A 19,930-nucleotide genomic window follows, 5' to 3' on the forward strand; every position below is an offset into this window, starting at 1 on the left:
ATGGGCAGATTTCCCAAGGTGTACCTGGTCCAGAGCCAGTCTTTGTGAGTGTGTGCTGAAGTGCCAGGCCATGCAGGAGACCGAGACACCCAGAGATGTGAGCAAGGCAAAACCAGAGCAGCAGAGAAGCCATTACCTTTGAGGCCAGGGACAAGAATCTGCACAGAGCAGGCGTCCTCTGTGGTCTGCTGAGGACATCCAGATGGCAGCAGGGACAGGAAAGCCAGGCTAATCAGCATGCCTGCAAGAGCCAGGTCCCTCATCATCATGAGTGCAAGCAGGACACCGACTCCTGGAAGAAGGAAGCCATAAACAGTGACGGGCTCTGACCAGACAATGCATTGCAAGCAGCAAGCCCTAGTCATGTGATCTCCACTGAGTTTTGATGCCTCTCTCTCACTTGCTCAGTCACATACCAATTACCAATCTCCACTGAGAGTCTCTGAAGTTCCCAGGCAGCTAGAGCACCATGTGTGCTCAGACCTCTTTCCTTAAGCCTTGGCTGGAGGTCACTTGCACTGACCAGCCTCCCTTAGAGAACAAGTCACTGAACACAAGGCCTTCCCAGAAGTTCCAACGTATCCTAATGGCAGAGACTCAGGCTCAAAGAAGACAGTGACCCCTATGCAAGACATGAACCTCCTGCAGAGCTTGGAGCATGACTGGGGTCTTTGGGGGGCCAGGGACAGCTGAGTACAAACAGAGATTCACACTAGATGGCTTGAAAGCAGAAAAGGAAGAGGGAATGAGAAAGGCCAACAGTAGTGGCAAGAGAAAAAGAAAGAAGGATATATTAAAAACTGGGTCTGGAAGCTGGGGGAGGGGGTTCCCCTTGGTGCATCAGAGCCACACAATGGTATCAGCACTATCTATGCTAGAGGATCGCTGATGCTTCCCAACCCCTATCCCCTGGGTCAGTCAATCACTTAGCAATATTTCCAAGTGCCAAGCTTCTGCCAGGCATGGTTCCAGGTGCTGGGGTAGAGAAAAAGTTCCTTTCCAGTTGTACTGGCTGGTTTTGTGTGTCAACTTGACACAGCTGGAGGTATCACAGAGAAAGGAGCTTCAGTTGAGGAAATGCCTCCATGAGATCCAACTGTAAGGCATTTTCTCAATTAGTGATCAAGGGGAAAGGCCCCTTGTGGGTGGGACCATCTCTGGGCTGGTAGTCTTGGTTCTATAAGAGAGCAGGCTGAGAAAGCCAGGGGAAGCAAGCCAGTAAAGAACATTCCTCCATGGCCTCTGCATCAGCTCCTGCTTTCTGTCCCGTTTGAGTTCCAGTCCTGACTTTCGCTGGTGATGAACAGCAGTGTGGAAGAGTAAGCTGAATAAACCCTTTCCTCCACAAGTGCTTCTTGGTCATGATATTTGTGCAGGAATAGAAACCCTGACTAAGACACCAGTCAAAGGAGACAGACAGGGGCTGGAGACATGGTTTGGTGGGTAAGAGTACTCTGCACTTGCAGAGGACCCAGGTTCAGTTTCCAGGACCCCCATGGTGCTGTAATCTCCCACTCCAGTGGGACATAATGCCTTCCTCTGGCTTCTGTGGGCACTGTGCATACATGCATAGAGGTGTGTGCATACAAGAAAACAAAGAAATCTTTTTAAAAAGAGGCAAAAGGATAGACAGATAAACCAGAGGCAGCAAAGAAGAGCAATCTTCCCCTGGAAATAGAGGCAGGGCAAGATTGCCTGGACAGGCATGTGCTGCTATCCAGAGACAGAGTGGGGGATGGGGAATGGGGGGTGGGGAGGTGGGAGGGGTGTCCTGGTGAAGCATCAAGAGGTGCAACCTCTGCACGAATGGAGCTTGGGAAGAAGTTGCCTGGCCTTGTGAGCACAAAGGAGAAAAAAAACCCCACCGAACTATGCATAGAGTGACTATGCAGAGCTGATGTTACTGTGAAACCTTTGGGGAGGGGGTCCCTCAAAACAACATAGAAGTTTTTGATCAGGGCATAGCTTTGTAAGAGAGCCACTTGGCTCCTCTTTGGAGACTGTGTTTATTGGAATAAATGGGAGTGAGGAGGCCAGACTAAGGAGACCACAGTATGCAGGAGCGTGGGCTTGTGGGGACACCATGGCAGAGACGAAGAAGAAAGGCATAGTTGGGGTGTGTTGTGGAGGCAAGGCTGGTTGTTTTTCACTGGATTCCATGGGAAACATGAGGTCATGGCCAGCTACGGCTCTGGGGAACAGTGTTGAAGCTACCGAGAAGAGAAAGCGGGGGGGGGGGGGGGTCAAGGCTAGATTTGTCTTTCCAGTCAAAGAAGCCGGTGGCGCTCCCATGGCTAACAAGCTACAAAACTTGGGTGGGCGGAGAAATAGTTTAACTCAAAGCTCAAGATGCTCTGCAGCCCACCTTGACTAGCCCGCCAGCCGTCCAGTCATCAGAGGCAAGAGAGGAGCATACACAGCCAGTGAGATCATCCTGTTCACCTCTCCACAGAGAACAGAGCAAGGCAGTGAGGGCACAGATCAAGTCCCAGGAGCCTTTGTGACCTGCAGAGCCCCCTATCTGCCTGTGCTGACACCCATTTTAATAACATCAAGGCCCTACTACAGTTGCTCCCAACCATGAGTTATCCCCAAAATCTGTGGAGTCAAGATCTCCACAGACATACTGCCACTATTGTGTGAGTCAAGGAAAGCTGCATCTGGTGATGTATTAACTGTCCCTGCAGTGTGAATGGACACCATCTGAAACTCCTCCTTGGGCTCTGAAAAGAGTCCCCACAAGAGACAATGTAAGAAAAGGTTCAGTGACAGTAGATAATAACTGCCCACCTAAGTAGAGGTAGGGCTTATGAATGGGGGGGGGGGGTGCAGTTAGCATTGAAGGGTATAGCATAAGCAGAGGTGAGGCTTAAGGATAGGGGTGCAGGATTGAAGGATATAGTACTTATGGTATAAACCAAGAGGATTGCACTCACTCTCGCTGACTTTATGCCTTGGGACCTTGCTGAAAGTCCAGAGGTATCTAATGGAAAGCCACCTCCATCCTTCAAGGACTCAGGGGAGGAAGACCTTGTCTAGTTCAAACCACAAAGACAAAGTCCTGAACCTGCAGAGCACAGGCTCTGCTGACCTCAACACTGCTCTGGTCTTAGGAGGATGGGGTTTGAGGCTCGGCTCCCACTCTCCAACCTCCCTCACTCTGATTCTGAGCTGTTGGTGATTGACAAGGTCGTTGGTCCTTGGCATGCATACCCATGCTTGGAGGGAGGTAGCAAGCAGCTCTGGCAGTCAGAGGTTAATTAATGAGATGCTCACTCCTGCAAGAATCGAATCCTCAAAAGCTACGAGGAGCCAACAGGCTGAAAACCTGACTGTATGGAGAAGGGCTTAAGGGGAAATGGTAGCCTGTGACAGCACCACGCTCCTACTGATCTTCTGCTTTTATTTAGAAGAAAAACAAATCAAGGCAGACTACAAAATCAGGATTGGGAGCAGAGGATGGCACACAGGGCTAGGCTTGTGGGATGGGGTGAAAATACACATGCCTATGAACAAGAGGGGGAAGAGACAGAGGGAGGGAGGGAGGGAGGGAGAGAGGGAGAGAGAGAGAGAGAGAGAGAAAGAGAGAGAGAGAGAGAGCTCTCTGAGGAAAATCACCATGAACAGGAACCAACACTCTCCAGAGAGGCCTGGGTACCCACGGCTCAGCTCCAGCAGGGATGCGAGTGCTGGAACACTGTCTAGACGCCCTTCTAGCTTCTCATTTTTAAGAGTTATCTACACATGGCTACATGCATAAATGCATGAGAAATATAATGCTAAGCTTACACGGGACTCTGCAGACCCAGGGGTTGTCACACATGGATTATTGCTCTGCTGTCACTGTCCTGAAATTTCCAGCAATTTAGGAAACAGGGGAGTGCAAAGCCTGTGGGTAAGCCCGCTTCCCCCACAGTGCTCTTAACTCAACAGCACTCCGCTGTTACCCAAGCAGCTTCCTTTTTTGTAGAGCTACAAAGGTAATAATAAGCTGGGTATGGTGGTTCACAGCCATCAGCCCAGCACTTGGGAAGCAGAATATGAAGTTCATGAGTTCAAGGCCAGAGATACATAGTAAGGTCCAATATAATCAAGCAAAAAGGTCAGGGGCTGGGGGGTGGAGAATGGTGCGAAAGAGATGGCTCAATGTTTAAGAAGATGCACTGCTCTTGTAAAGCCCCTGAGTTTGTTTCCCAGATGCCTGTAACCCCAGCTCCAGGAGAGCCGCTGCCTCTGACCCCCCACTGGCACCTGCACACACATGCACATACGAACAGACAGACACAGACACACATACATAGTTTTTAAACAACTCAAAAGGCTGGGCATGGTGGCCCCTGCCAAACACATGAGAGGCAGAGAGGATTCCTGTGAGTTTGAGGCCAGCCAAGGCTACAAAAGGAAACCCCCTGAAAACAATCAATCAATCAAAGCGATGCTAACCCTTGCTGCACCCTCTGTCGGTTAGATTAAAAACTGCTCAGATGTTTGTTTTTCTCTGTGCTCTGGGATGGCACAGGAATGTATTCCATAGAAACAAACGCTCCTCCAGAGACAGCAGGCATCCAGCAAGACAGTCATCACTTTCTATCCCATGAAAGTCCTAAGTGTGGCTTTACAAAAGATCAGGCCACAGCAGACAAGCTGTGGCAAGGAAGAACAGAGATGAAGAATACCCCGAGCTGGCTCCTCCTCCTCTCTCACTGACTCTCCTGCCTGTGTATCCTTACCCTCAGTTCTATCTAAGCTAGCGGGTGTGATGGGGCCCTGTCCTCCAACTTTCTCAGATTCTGCCCCAGACCTGGCCCAGAACAGGGCAGGTGGTCACATAGGGGTTGGGTGGGGGGAGGTACCATGTCCACCAGGAAGTACTGGCTTGTGTTCTGGTCCGTTGCCTCTCAGGAAAGGAATTTAGTTTTATAAACGGAGACTATGCAGCAAGCCCAAAATCTTTTTTAAAACAACATCCTTATCTCTTAGCCAGGGCCCAAAGACTGGGGCCTCACTTCCATCAAAGAGACAGCTTTCTGGGGAGAGATTAAATGTGGAATTCACAAAAGAAACAAGAATGAACTGGCAGCAGGCCAGGGGGAAACATAGTAGCCAAACACACATCTTGATGTGTCCATTAAACACCTACAGTGAAGCCCTGGATCTCGCAGACTCTGAACTATCTGCTGCGAACGGTACTGTCATTCGGAAGCCTCCTCTGTCCTAAAGTGACACTCCCACCCCCGCCATGAGGCTACAGGGAGGATCTTACCAACACCATGGTAAGGAGACATCTGCCTGTTCTCCTTCGTCTTTGGCACAGATGTCTCAAGATTGGAGAGAAAACCAAATGTGAAGGTTTGGAGCTCTGCTCTCCCAGGCAAGAGTGCTTGTCAAATCAAGCTCCATTCTGCCATGCAATGGTTTACAAATTTGACCATTTTAATATGGAGTTGCTATCTGGGGCCACTCAGACACAGCAGCTAGTCCCAAAGCCTGGTGTCAGGGCACAACAAGCAACTGCCCTTTGGAGTTACTCCCCTTTCCAGTGTTGGGAGGCTCTGTCCACTGTTAGATGGCTCCTCTGAGGGAAGTGTACCTCCTGGTCCCCTCCCTACCCCACCTAAAACCACAGCTGAGTATGCCTTGGTGATGTAGGTCCCTGAACAGGGCTTTCTTAGCTATCAACCCATAAATGCTGCCCACTGCCAGCCTGAAGTATGTCACTCCCCCAGGTTGGAGTTAGAAATGATCTATGCAAACTCCATCTCTTAAATAACCTGAGTAACTGTATTTCCATCATTCTGATTGACCAGAATCTGCCTCTGCTGGCTTCTCGAAGATTCCACCTTTAACTCTGAGCTAAATAAATTTTAGAAATCTAGCGTCTGACTTACTGATCAACTCCAGGATACTGAATCCCACTTTGCCAAATTCCACAGCCTGGGTCTACCCTCCAGCCCTGTTTGGAAATTTGCCCTCCTGTCTGTGCTCGACACCTGTCCAGTCCTGGCCTAGTGTCCTGGGGCAGCATCTCTTACCTGGATGCACACTAGGCGAAGGAGCTGTCCTGACAGTCACCGGCTGGCAGAGACACTGCTCCAAGGAGCCTCATGGCTGTTATTTACAGAGACCAGCTGCAGTCCAGCTCAGAGAGAAACCCTGCCTGGGATGTCAGACAGCCCAGCGAATCTGCTGGAGGCTGCAGCCTTATCTGCAAGAGCTTCCTGCCTGAAACCATCAGCTGTCCTGCAGGGCCCTGTGGAGTGTGGGAACTCGGCCCCTGCTGCCAAAGGGGTGTCTGGGGAGCCCAGCCAACCCCACCCCAAACATTCTCTCTCAATTTTGGTTTTCTTTCCTGTTTTTCTTTCTTTTCTTTTTCTTTGAATAAGTGCATGTGCCAAACATGGTGGTGCATGCCAGTAATCCCTGCATTCTGAAGACTAAAGCAGGAAGATTGGCCTAGACTATGTAGTAAGTTCAAGGCCAGCCAGGTAGGAGTGCATACTGAGACTGTGTATGAATCTCTGCATACACATGCACCCGCTTACACACACACACACACACACACACACACACACACACACACACACACACACTACAAGTCATTACCACACAGCAAGCTGGAGAGATCAACAAGAGTTCTGTGCTATAGCAAAACAGACTCCAAAAGCTACCCACTGTGCAGTTCCATCTATAAAATACTCCTGAGAGAACCAGGCGGTGGTGGCGCACACCTTTAATCCCAGCACTTGGGAGGCAGAGGCAGGTGAATTTCTGAGTTCGAAGCCAGCCTGGTCTACAAAGTGAGTTCCAAGATAGCCAGGGTTACAAAAACAAAAACAAAAAAAAAACCAACCAACCAAACAAACAAAATACTCCTGAAGGCCTGTGAGGAGGTTGATTGGGGGAGCACAAGCACGCTAACACCCTCAAAGAAACAACAGTCCTCCTCCATCAGGGAAGCTGTACTGCTGGCGTGTGCTTCAGGACAACTCCGTAGATCCATGAGGGAAGAAGCCAGATCAGTCAAACCAACTTTACGATCAATGGAGTGTGTGATGTTGCAGCCATATTGCCCTTACAACCTGTTCATATAAGACTCTTAAAGTGATAAAACTATAAAAATCAAGGACAGATCAGTGGTTGGCTAGGACACTGTGTGCCTCAAGGGTGACATGGCTTGGCCTGCTTATGTTGGAATCTGGGTTGCAGTGCTGTGCCAGACTTTCCACTGGGGAAACTAGGCTCATGGGAACTCTCAGAACTGTTTCTACAACTGCATGTCAATCTATAATCTCCTCTAAATAAAGCTTAGCTTTTATGTTTTGTTTCTCAAACAGAGTCTCATGTAGCTCTCTTCAAAATCAATAGAAATGGCTTTAGTTCATTCACATTTCCAAAGTTCACAGAAGTACACAAAGCTAACCAAGAGTTCCAAGAATCCTTCCTAAGACCTACCCAAGCATTGAGCGATGGTAGCATATGCTTTTAATCCCAGAAGTCAGGAGGCAGGGGTAGGCGGACCTCTAAGTTCCATGCCACCTTGGTCAACAGAGTAAGTTCCAGAACAGCCAAACCAAGGGTACACAGAGAAACCCTGTCCAAAAACCAAAACCAAAAATGCCCCCCAAAGCACCCCAAAACCTACCCAAGCAAACTGTCAGACACCCCCTTTTGCCTCAAGGTGGTAGAGGGCCTAGAAAGCCTAGAGATTTTTTTTCCTTCCAAGTCATATTTTTTTGTTTGTCTGTTTTCCAAGACACAGTTTCTCTTGTATGACCCTGTCTTGAAAATTGCTTTGTACACCAAGCTGGCTTCAAATTCAGAGATCTGCTTGCCTCTGTCTCCCAAGCACAGAGATTAAAGTCATGTGCCACCATACTCTGCTATAGTCTTTTTTTTTTTTAAGCAACATATTCCATAACTCAGGCTGGCCTTAAATTTGAGGCAATCCTCTTGCTACAGCCTCTTAATATTGGAATGACATGAGCTACCACTTCTGAATCTTCAGTCCTACCCTGGTACTGGTATTAGACTAGGCCTTGTACATACCAGGCAAATACTGTCGACTAACCTATGTCTCCAGTCCACCCTTAGGGTTTTGGGTTTTTTTTCTTTTAAGTGCCAACAGTTTCAAAAATACTCCCCACTGCAAAAATGGTGCAATTTAACTTGCCTGTGTTGAGTAGATTGTAAGTTAGGACTCTTGTATTATTAAGCGTACTCTGGTGTCACCAGGAAGTACTGTCCACTCCTCCTCTGGAGGCGGACCACTGCTTTCCTCTGCCCTGACCCCACAGACCATCCATTCCTGACCAGAACAAGACTGGCCCAAATCCAGCGACTATTTACATCTCTCTGAGATAACCATGGAGTTTGGATAGTGGAGTCACATGAAACCCACTCTGCTCTGGATGGGAAACTTACTGGGGGTCACATTGGACGTGCTGCTTTATCTGTGGGACACTGTCCATGAGGACATTAACCACGGCCACCTCCCCAAAGGCCCTCATCACTGAGTTCCTGGAGAGTGCACAGCACTTCCATCACTTATCCTAAGCCTAGTCACTTGGGGATACAGAGGAGCAGAAAGACCAGGGTGCGGGGATTGAAAATCTCTCTTCTTGCCAACTAGTTAAAAGGTCTTAACCATTTAAGATATCTATCCAGTGTTAAGATTCTGGATTATACCTTATGCCAGTGGCATGGGAAAGGGGACATCATCAGATGCCCAGAGGGCCTGCCCAGATGTTCTCACAAGTAGCCTGCACTAGAGGTGCCTACAGGTGCCAGAAAAGGACATCAGATCCCCTAGAACTGGAGATACATCCTGGTGTGGACTGCCATGTGGATGCTGAAATCAAAGTCAGTCCTCTGCAAGAGCATCAACTGCTCTTAACCACTGAGCCATCTCTCCAGCCCCAGAGCCTAGGTTTTCTGACCTAATGACTGGGCAGAGGGAGCCTACTCATTTGTATTAAATTCTCAAGGTTGAGGCACTTTGGGAACCACTGCCAGTCTCACAGTGGCTGCCAGGACACCACTGAAAGTCTACTGCAGTATCTCAGCAGCCCCATATGGGCTTCGACTGGCCTTACTCCTCAACCTTCAAGAGCCCTTCACACTAGCCTATGCTTCTAGCTGCTTTACAGCTCTGGGGCAGAATCAACAGACTGATTTACAGAAGAGAGGACTCCTTGCTGGGTGTAGTGACTGTCCTAACAAAACTGTCACCCAACCAGTGACCACTAGGAATAAAGAGCAAACAGAGAAACATGATAGCATGTCACAGGCATGACAAACCACAGGGTGGCTTCCTCATATAGTCCGAAAGTCAGACTAAAATGAGCTCGGAGAGCAACTGGAAAGCGGACACTGTCCACTGAGTCACTGATAGACTTATCTTTTTTTTAAAAATTACTTAAAAGTTTTTCTTTGACAATTCTGTTTCAGAAACTCAAAACAAACATCTACCCTTTCCTCATAAGGCTCCCTAGAAAACCCCAAAGTCCAGCCTGTGGAGCCCATGGATATATTAGGCTCACTGAGATTAGAGCATGAAGTGGCCTGGGTGACAAAGCCATCACTGCGTCAGACAGTCACACCAGCACAGATGATAGCTTCCCCATAGAGGCATAGATGAAGCTCCTGTCCATTAGCCTACTACTTTCTATAATATTACATTTTTCAGCCCTTATGTTGTGTACAATTATGACAGAATTATATAGCCGGCTGGGAGGTTGTATGTGACTGATATCAGGTGAAGGCCCAGTCCCCATCCTCCACTTCTGTGAAAAAACATTCACAGTGAATAGGCCTGATCCTCAGGGTCTCTTGGTAGTCTCTGCTGCTCTGATGAGGGTGGCAGTCATGCTCAAGACGATAATTCTGTACAAGTCGCATGTATTTTAATCACATTCGTCATGCAGGACCCTCTTACTCTTCACACTCCTGCCAATTCCCTTCCCACCAACCAATGCCCCACTGCTTCTTAAAGGTTTTTTTGTTTGTTTTTTTGTTTTTTAATTTTGTTATAGGTGTTTTGCCTGCAGGCATGTCTGTGCACCTTGTGTGTGCGATGCCTTAGGCCAGAAGAGGAGGGCAGATCCCTTAAACTAGAATTACAGCCAGCTGTGATGTGCCACATGGATGCTGGGAAGTGAACTCCCACCTGCAAGAGCAGCCGATGCTCTTTACCCATCGGTCAACTAGCTTAGTTGGGGTTACTACTGCTATGAAGAAACACCATGACCACACAAGTCGGGGAGGGAAGTTTATTTGGCTTGTACCTCCACACCACAGTCCATCACTGAAGGAAGTCAGGACAGGAACTCAAGCAGGGCAGGAACCTGGAGGCAGGAGTTGATGCAGACGCCACTGAGGGGTGCTGCTTACTGGCTTGCTCAATCTTCTTTCATATAGAACCACAACCACCAGCCCAGAGTTAGCACCACCCAGAATGGGCTGGGCCCTTCCCCCATCCATCACTAGGAAAATGCTTTACAGGTGGGTCTTTTGGAGGCGATTTCTTATTTCCTCTTTTCAGATGACTCTCACTTGTAACAAGCTGACATAAAACTCTCTCCAATCTTTCCATTTTTAAACATAGTTTACTTAGGGTTGCTTGCATGAGCTTGGGTGGCATTGTATCCTGGAGCATGGTTAACTTAGAAGTGGCTCCAAAACATAAGACGATCCTCATACCCAACCAACCGCTAATTGCCAGAAGCTCGAGGAGGGGTGAGACTTCAAGAACCCAATTTTTGTGGTTTGTTTTTCCAGACAGGGTTTCTCTGTGTAGTCCTGGCTGCCCTGAAACTCACTCTGTAGACCAGGCTGGCCTCAAACTCAGAAATCCGCCTGCCTCTGCCTCTCAAGTGCTGGGATTAAAGTCATGTGCCACCACCAATTTTTTTTAAAGATTTATTATTATATGTAAGTACACTGTAGCTGACTTCAGATGCACCCGAAGAGGGTGTCAGATCTCATTAGGGATGGTTGTGAGCCACAATGTGGTTGCTGAGATTTGAACTCTGGACCTTGGGAAGAGCAGTCCGTACTCTTACCCGCTGAGCCATCTCACCAGCCCAAGAACTCAATTTTATGATCAAAGTAACAAGTTAACTGTGCTTCATATACTTTCCAGTGTGTCCTGTGCACTGTCAGGGGGCTCCTGAGGTTCTCACTGGGCAGTTAAAAACCACAAACAGCGCAAACAGCTTCTCCAGTATATGGTAATGTCTTTCCTAAAGATAGTGCTTGCCTTCATGATGTATGCCCCTTCCATGTGTATGACTGGCAGCCACTGAGGCTAGGACACCAGCTCCCTGGAGCTTAGGACAGTTGTGGGCCAGCCAGTGAATGTTAGGAATTGAACGTGAGTCCGCTGCACATTCCTCTAGGGAAAAGCCTCCATTAGATTTGTTCACATAGTTTCTGTAACTCTATTTGTGGTATTTCAATCCTTAGTTTGTAGGAACAGTGTGCTGGGAATCAAACCTAGGGTTTTGCATTATAGATACCTGTATTTTTATCGACATAACTGCCAGTAATAAAGTTAAGTCAGTGCTATGGACACAGGCAGTTGATCTACATGGCTTCAAGGCCAGTCTTGCTTACATATAAAGTCCTTGTCCCACAGAGCTCAATAAGCCACAAAGATGACTCAGCAGTTTTGAGCATTACAAACCCACCCACAAGTGGACAAAAGATCAGCTCCTAGTTGTCCTGACTCCACACCAACGCTGGGACAAGAACACAACCGAATGCCATTTTGTTTTGGTTTTCAAGACAGGGTTTCTTTGTATAGACCAGGCTGGCCTTGAACTCGGGAGATCCATCTGCTTCTGGAAAGCTGGGATTAAAGGCATGTACCACTACCACCCAGCTTTTTTAAAGTGTTGATGGATAAAAGTAGTTATCACTGGGCCTCTATTTTTGGTTTTTCGAGACAGGGTTTCTCTGTGTAGTCCTGACTGTCCTCGAACTCACTCTGTAGACCAGGCTGGCCTTAAACTCAGAAATCAGCCTGCCTCTGCCTCCCAAGTGCTGGGATTAAAGGTGTGGGCCGCGCCACCACCAACGGGTTTTTGTTTGCCTTTATTGACAAGAGGCTAGTTTTGTTTTGTTTGGTTGTGGTTGAGACAGGGTCTCATCTGTAGCTCTAGCTGTTCTGGAAGGATGTAGATCAGGATGGCCTAGAACTCACAAAAATCTGCCTCTTAATATGGTTAACCCTGAAAACTGTTACAGCAATGTAATGTCCAGATGTTTCAAAAGCTAATAACTTGTTAATCTCAAATCAGCTCAGCTAAGAGCATTCTTGCTTTTGAGATAGGGCCCCACTTTGGAGCTGGCTGGTCTCAACATGTACATATACCTCTGCCTCCAGAGTAATGGGCTTGGTATGCATCACCACACTAAACTGGTTCTGAGGACTCAAACTTTTATCTTGGAGATGACCTTGAACTGTTGACCTTCCTGCAGTTATATTCTGGGACTAAAGCCCAGGTCTGTAAAGCCTATGACCAGATATTGGAGGCAAACAAGGCCAGCAGGCTACAGAGTAATACTTAGAGGCAGAGCTGAGCATGGCGGCTCATGTCTTGAACCCCAGTAGCCACTGAAGCAAAGGCTAGCAAATAAAGAGATTTCGCAGAGTTCCAGGCCACCTGTAAAAAGCAGAGGCAGGTCAGTGAGGTGAAGCCCGTCTGAGCTCCATTAGTGCTGGAGGAAACTGAGGGGGATGAAGGATGAAGCTGGAGGTTGGGGACACAAGGTACACAGGGCTTCCCACTGTTTGTCATTCTGTAACTGCTTCTCTTCAAGCAGAGAAGTCTCTGCTTGACAGTATTTACATCAACTGTGAAGAAAAAAGTCACAATATTCTTGAGGCTTGTATTATTACACTCACATCCTGTCTTACTAAAAATTTCCACTTAATAACCCAAACATCCTCACAGCTGTTTAAAACTGCAATACTCCCCAATACTGCCTTTGCCAGTTCCCAGATAACTTTTGTCACCTTCTAAAATATTTATAAATGGATCTATCTCAGGGGGCACAGGCTCCTGGTTCAAAGACTAAGATGAGCTCACCTCAGCTTCTAGACTAACAGCAACATTCATCAGGCACATTCTGCTTGGCAGTTGCTCTTTTTTTTTTTTTTTTGAACTCACTCTGTAGACCAGGCTGGCCTCGAACTCAGAAATCCGCCTACTTCTTGCTGGGATTAAATGCGTGCGCACCACCACACCCGGCGGTAGTTGCTATTTTTAAGACTGCTTTGTCTGCATGTATGTGTGAGCAGTTATGATGTACCTGGTGCTCAGAGGCCAGAAAATTAGTCACCTCCCTAGGAACTTGAGTCGGAAGCAGTTGTGAGCCATGTGATCACTAGGAATAGAATCCAGGTCCTCTGGAAGAACATCCCAGAGACCCCAAGCACTGAGCCACCTCTTCAGCTCCATTTTGGCTTAAGACCTTTTATGAACACTGGCTGGCCCCAAATTCACCCTCATGCATGTACACCCTTCCGTAGAACCATGAGCAGTGTCGGCTGTGACTGTGGTAAGCTGAGGAGGTGATGTGTCATAGCAGAGGAAACAATACCACAGTTGCAGCTCCCATGGCAAGGAGGGCAGACGACAGGAATAAGCCAGAGAACAGAGTCCTGTACAGATGCTTTGCACACCCACATATCCACCAGGGACATGAAGCATAGTAAAGTCACAAACCAAATACCTGAAAGCCTGCCCCAGTGCACACAGGAGCTGCTCCACATAAAAGGTGCCCAGGGCCACGCACAGCATTCAATGCCTCCTGTTCCTTTTTTAACCAGCCACAGCTTAAGGCTTGAGAACGGCGCAGCCACCTTTCTACCCACAGCTCTGTCACCTGTATCGGGAGCTTCCTTACTCAAGGCCTTACCTTGTGGAGCACACCTGTTTCCATTTACCCCGACGGGGACTTACTAATCCTAACTTGCTGAACTTGTGCAGAATCAGACAGGGGACACAGGAATGATGAAGACCACGGACCATAAACCCAGGAGACCATCTTTAGGCCAGCTTGCACTACAGTGAGACCACATTCCAAATAAAGGGGAAGTTGGAGGGCAGTGAAGTTCTAATCCTGCTAGGTGCGTGTGAACCTCAGTCTGTTTCACAGCAGCAGGGATGCCCCCTTATCAACATGACTGGCTTCGGTGTGTTTTTCACCTCCAGGCATCTCTTGAAAACTGCCTGAATGAAGGAAGCTACTACTGTCATGCACCCATGGCCCTGAGATTTTGACAAGCTACTACAACCAAATACTATGAATGACACTTTATTCAGTCATTTTCTTTACAACTGAAACTCTGGGAATTCAAAATTAACATCCTTGCCTGTGAGCTTCTTGTACACACCAGAAAAAGTTTCAACCTGCAAGAGAAGACAGAATTCATCACTACCTTTTGAATATGCAATAGCCCTGAAAGCCAGTGTACTGTGTGCTTTTCCTCTTCAACAACCCTGCAATGTTTGACCTGGGTACAAGCCGAATCCCAACACTGAGGTACGACTTCTACAGCCTGATCCTTCTCAAACCAAGCTACTTGGGGACCCAGGGAGTGTATCAAGACAGCTCCCTTATTCTACTATACCACTATTCATCCAAGTTGTCATACCATCTGTCCTCCCTGAAACTGGAGACCACAGTTTGCTTGCTTATCTCATAGTAAATTATAAATTGTTCCAGTTTCTAAAGGAGCTCCAACATAAAACTGACACAGAGTCAGACAGGGGACAGAGAAATGATGGAGACCATGGACCATACATAACCTTCCGTTGAATATTATGACCTACCTTGTGTTCCACGTTGTTCTGCTGTGCTTTGTCTAAGTGAACTTTTATGAGCCGGCTGCCATCCAGTTTCACACGGATCCTCTTACCCACAATTTCACTTGGGAAGACTAAGTCCTCAAGGATGGCGTCATGCACTGCTGTCAGGGTGCGGCTGAAAAAAAATGACAAAAGTAAGCTACCTGGCAGAAGGCACCCTTGGAATAAAAAGGAAAAACAGTCCAGATTCCTGAAATCAAAACTGGGGCCAAGTATGATGGCTCACACCTGTGACACAAACACTTAAGCAAGTGAGACAGGATTTCCTATGACTTCAAGGCCAACCAGGAGTCCTTGTCTCAAAACAACACAATTTGGTTCCAAAACTGATAGCTATTCTTGTCCCAGAGACTAAAAGCTTTGAGTGGCAAGCAAGCCATGACTTATTCCCAAAGCCATGCTCACCCTGGCAATCCACATACACAAGCCACCTAGGGGAGGAAGGGGGCTAGCTCATCCTTTAATACCTTACTATTCTAATCTGCAGTAAGCTCTTTTTAAATCCACACAGCTGAAGTATTTAAAAAAAAAAAAAGCTGGCCATGTAATTCACCTAATCAAAGCCTCTCAAGCTCTTTCCCTGGCCTGCAGAGGCCACTGACCTCACGTATCAGGATCAGACAAAGCCCCTCCAAAGACTGCTCTATCACAGCTCTATGACACTGGCCCTGTCGTTCCGAACAAGGTCCAACGGGCTCTTGCTTCTCAGAGCGTCCCAACTTCCCCAAGGCTGGGCAAGCTCCATGACTCCCTGACTTATTATCACAGGTGGAACTATCCCAGCCTCAGATTTAACACACCTCTCCTACCAAGTGCCCTAGTGTACCAAGAGATCACCATGGGTGCCAGCAGTTACAGTCAGTGACTGCAGCATGGCACCTGGGAGCTGTGGCTGTTCACGATGACACAGCTTTGGCCTAGAAAAAGCACTAAACTCAGAACCCAACTAGAGTCTCCAGAATGCACGCCACTTCACCACCACTGAAAAGCCAACCATCCCCTAGTTAGGAACCACCCATGATTCCAAATTTTGGGGAGACTGGGGTTCTGGCTTTCAGTCTGAATCGCACATGCCAAGGAGCAGACATTCTGCTTCAGCCTGTGTTCACGAGGAAGCGCCATCTGGTCATGAGATGGCTTCTCACTACTAACTTCAAAGCACACTCTTACCACACTAGCAGGTGTACCAACGTGGTCGCTTGCTCCCTAACAGACTCCTCTAAGTAAGTCTAAGAGTTAACTCAAAATTCCAGCACAACAAAGCTGGAATCTGGAGACATTAGTATAGGACCACCACACACTGCCAGGGATCTAGCACTAAGGTCACTGAACACTGCAGCCATGGCAGGCAATCTTAGCCCTGCTACTTCATGTGACCAGGCTCCAAGAACCACTAAGTATCATGGCAAAATCCCACCACTCCAGCAGCTTACCAAAGACTGTGGATTTAGCTGTGACCGTTACCCCTCTCCCTTCTGGCAGACACAGAATTTATCCACATTCCCAAATCCCAGCTATTTTCCAATGGCTTTCAAACAAGACTGAATTAAGGCAAAATTTTCCATTAACACACAGGGCATAGTGATATGCACCTGTATTCCCAGTACCTGACCACAAGACAGGAGTTTAAGGGCAATGTTGGCTACACAGCAAGTTCATGGCTCATCCTGTCTCAAAAGCATCACTTCTCAAGAGTCGATTGCCTTGACCAGTTATAAGGGAAAACCACACTTTTGGCAGTGAGGGTCTGCAGGGACAGCCTGATATAATTACAGCATCAACAGAAGGCCCAAGTCTAATGACTGATGTGTGAAGTGACCATCACCTTTCAAGAGCAATGATGTAGCCCTGTCATCCTAGCACCAGGAAACCCACCCACGCTCTGCCTGCAACACAACAAAACCATCCCAGCACCTCAACTACAAACAAATTTTAATCCCCAATTAAGAACTAAATAGCCAGGTAGTGATGGCGGCACACGCCTTTAATCCCAACATTTGGGAGGCAGAGGCAGACGGATCTCAGTGTTCAAGGACAGCCTGGTCTACAGAGTAAGTTTTAGGACACATGGGCTACATACAAAGAGATATCTTTAAAAAAAAAAAAAGATACTTTCTCCTTTGACCACAGAATAAATCAAGCCTCACCTGTGTGGTACCAGTGACTTACAACAACACAGTGGATGTATGTGAACCCACTTAAACTTTCTATCTAGATGAATCCCAACACACATGTAATGAAGAGACTCCCCACCCTGAGGAACTGTGAGGTGTGGGAGCATGGCTGAGGCAACAGAACACTCACCTTCTGGGGCGCTTCTGCTTATTTTTCGTACGGCTTTTCCGGGTTGGCTTGGGCAGAATCCTCCTCTTTAAAGTGAATTATAATAAAAATAAACACAAAACAATGAGCTAATATAAAGCCAACAAATCTCAACTACTTTAAATACAAAAATACCTATGTCGCCACCTTCACAACAGCCCACCACTCCGCACAATGAAATGCCAGCAGCATTCCTCTTTCCCATCAGCCCTAATTCACCCTGCAGACTGCACCAAAGCCAACCCTGAACTCAGCACTGTCCCTTACCAGCCCCTCCAGCCTGCTACTCCCAAAACCAGCAGACTTCCCACTCTCACCCCAACACCCTACTGAGCTTTCCACCAACAGGGCTGTCAGCATCCTCACCAACAGAACTTAAGCCCCAGGAAATGAGAAGAGAGGCAACCGAGTGGATGGATACCTGAGCAATGAAGACCACGTGCTTGCCACTGAACTTCTTCTCCAATTCACGAACTAGCCGGACTTGGATTTTCTGGAAAGATTTAAGCTGAGGAACTGGTACAAAAATTATGATAGCTTTCCGACCACCACCAACTTCAATTTCCTAGGAGGAAAAATGTCTGTGTCATTTCAGTCCTTAACCTCCATCTTCCTCATTCAAATGGCACCACTCACAGCCAACTATCACCTGAATCAAGGACCCGCCTCCTTCTGAGGCAGAGTCCTTGTAGTCCTTGTGGGACCTTGTAGTCCCAAGTGCTAGGATTAATATGCTCTGCCACAACCAGCAACCAACTCCCCCCTCAAACATTCTCCTATGGTTTGGACATGGCCTAGGGGTTTGCAAGTTAAAACCTAAATCTCATTTTGAGGTGCTGAGGTTCTAAGGTGGAACCTCCAGGATATATTACCTCCCTGAAGAGGTCACTAAAATGTACAATCCCGGTGACTCTACAAGAGACACCAAAAGGTCAGCAGAGAACTATATCCATATGTCCATCATCCTAGCACTGGAGAGGTAGAGGCAGGAGGTCGGAGGTCAAGGCCAGCCTCAACTACAAAGCAAGTCGGGAAGTCTGGTCAGACCATGACTCTGGCCATGTGCCACCTCAGGATCTCCCAACATGATTGAACCATCTATAAAGGTCAACTTTAAATTCACCATGGCCTGGGTATCTCTGATGTAAGGCTCTTCTCCAAATTCAAAACTTTCCAAGCCGGGCGTGGTGGCGCACGCCTTTAATCCCAGCACTCGGGAGGCAGAGGCAGGCGGATTTCTGAGTTCTGAGTTCGAGGCCAGCCTGGTCTACAAAGTGAGTGCCAGGACAGCCAGAACTACACAGAGAAACCCTGTCTCGAAAAAACCAAAAAAAAAAAAAAAAAAAAACTTTCCAACACTATGAAATTGACCAAAATACTCAATAAAAACACTCTCCCTGGATGGCTGAGCAGTGGGGTTCAGAGCACAGGACCCAGGTTCAGTTCCCAGCACTCACAAGCATTTGTAATTCGAGTTTCAGGAACACACAAGGCGCATGTACATTAACAGAAGCAAAATACTAACTTACAAAATAAATATTAAAACAAAAACGAAACACCTGTCAAACGCCAAACTCAGAAACACCCACTGATCCTCAACCGAGTGGTCCTGGGTCTGGACACTTCCCAAAAAGTTCAGGTTAATGTCAGTGGGGAGAGGAAAAAAAAGTCCAGCAATCAAGTGCAGAAGGCAGCACGGACTTAAGCGTGAGACTGGCCTGCACTGGAAGTCCCCTGTCTGCTGCCCTCCCGTCCCTTGCCCCGGGAATAGAGGCTGTCAGCCACCCGTGGGCAGCGAGCGAGCGCACTCCGGGGTCCCCGCTCACCTTGGCTGCGGTGATGTTGAGTTCCCGCAGCTGCGCCTTGAGATCGGAGTTCATCTCCAGCTCGAGCAGCGCCTGGGGAGACAGAGAACGTGGGCGCCATGCCGGGGGTCAGGGGACACCGAGGTCAAGCGCGATCGCGGGGGGCGACAAGCTTACCTGAGAGATGCCAGACTCGAACTCATCCGGCTTCTCGCCATTGGGCTTCACGATCTTGGCGCTCGAGCTGAACATGGCTTCGCCCTGAGGGGAGGAAGGTGCCACCGGTCACCTGGGGCGCGGGCCGCCAGAGCCGGGGCCATCTACGGGCGCAAGGCGGATAATCCGCTGCATCCCATCCCGGGGAGCAGGCTCTGCCGCCCCGGACGCCCCCCAAGAGTCTGTTCCCCCAAACTCTGCGAAAAACCGCGGCCACATTGCGGCCCGCGAACCTACCTGACGGATCGCCGGCTTAGAAAGAGGGACGGCTCTCGCGAGAACGGCTCATATCCGGGTGGCGGAAGAAAAGAGGTGGGGACAGCGGAAGTAGGTGGGTGGAAACCAGGAGCTCTTCTGAAAAGAGTTGGCCCGCCTAGAGTGTACCGGAAAATAGTTCCCTACTGGGAACTAATGCGGGAGGATGAGCGTGCCGGTTTCACTTGTTCCCCGTCGTGGTCAGCGTTCGGCTCCGTTGGTGAAAATTCTCCGCTCCCGTAGTTAGAGACCTGGGCAGAGTGGTGGCGGCCGGACGGCCCTAGAAAAAGAAAGAAAGCAGCTTCCTTCCCCACGAAGAGGGGACGTTTCAAATGTTTCATTAGTCCCCAGCTTTCTCTGCGTTTCCTGCTAACACAATGAAAGGGAACCAGGCTTGCCTAGCATGGTGGTGGCGCACGCCTGTAATCCCAGCACTCGGGAGGCAGAGGCAGGCGG

The 19,930-nt window shown here is 48.3% G+C and overlaps 2 protein-coding genes across 3 annotated transcripts in view; both read right to left on the minus strand.

The window, feature by feature from the left end:
- Colec11 (collectin subfamily member 11) overlaps positions 1 to 6,228 on the minus strand; it is a 29,418-nt gene extending 23,190 nt beyond the window's left edge. Inside the window, exons 1-2 of one of the 2 annotated variants that reach the window (XM_021179058.3) lie at positions 6,033 to 6,228; positions 137 to 292 (exon numbers count right to left, since the gene is read on the minus strand). In XM_021179058.3, the coding sequence (XP_021034717.1) occupies positions 137 to 269 (133 nt within the window). In that variant the 5' untranslated portion in view covers positions 270 to 292; positions 6,033 to 6,228. The remainder of the gene's footprint in view (positions 1 to 136; positions 293 to 6,032) is intronic. The other variant, XM_021179059.3, reaches the window with a different exon arrangement.
- An 8,078-nt stretch (positions 6,229 to 14,306) lies between these two features.
- Rps7 (ribosomal protein S7) lies at positions 14,307 to 19,554 on the minus strand. Its single transcript, XM_021178999.3, has 7 exons — positions 19,457 to 19,554; positions 19,181 to 19,264; positions 19,025 to 19,096; positions 17,620 to 17,763; positions 17,181 to 17,245; positions 14,841 to 14,991; positions 14,307 to 14,417 (listed from the first exon to the last, which is right to left on the minus strand). The coding sequence occupies exons 2-7, from the start codon at positions 19,253 to 19,255 to the stop codon at positions 14,340 to 14,342; spliced, it is 585 nt and encodes a 194-aa protein (XP_021034658.1). The 5' UTR covers positions 19,256 to 19,264; positions 19,457 to 19,554; the 3' UTR covers positions 14,307 to 14,339.
- Between the last annotated feature and the right edge of the window lie 376 nt (positions 19,555 to 19,930).

Source organism: Mus caroli, unplaced genomic scaffold (genome assembly GCF_978045245.1).
Source record: "Mus caroli unplaced genomic scaffold, Mus_caroli_1 scaffold_14, whole genome shotgun sequence".
NCBI lineage: Eukaryota > Metazoa > Chordata > Mammalia > Rodentia > Muridae > Mus > Mus caroli.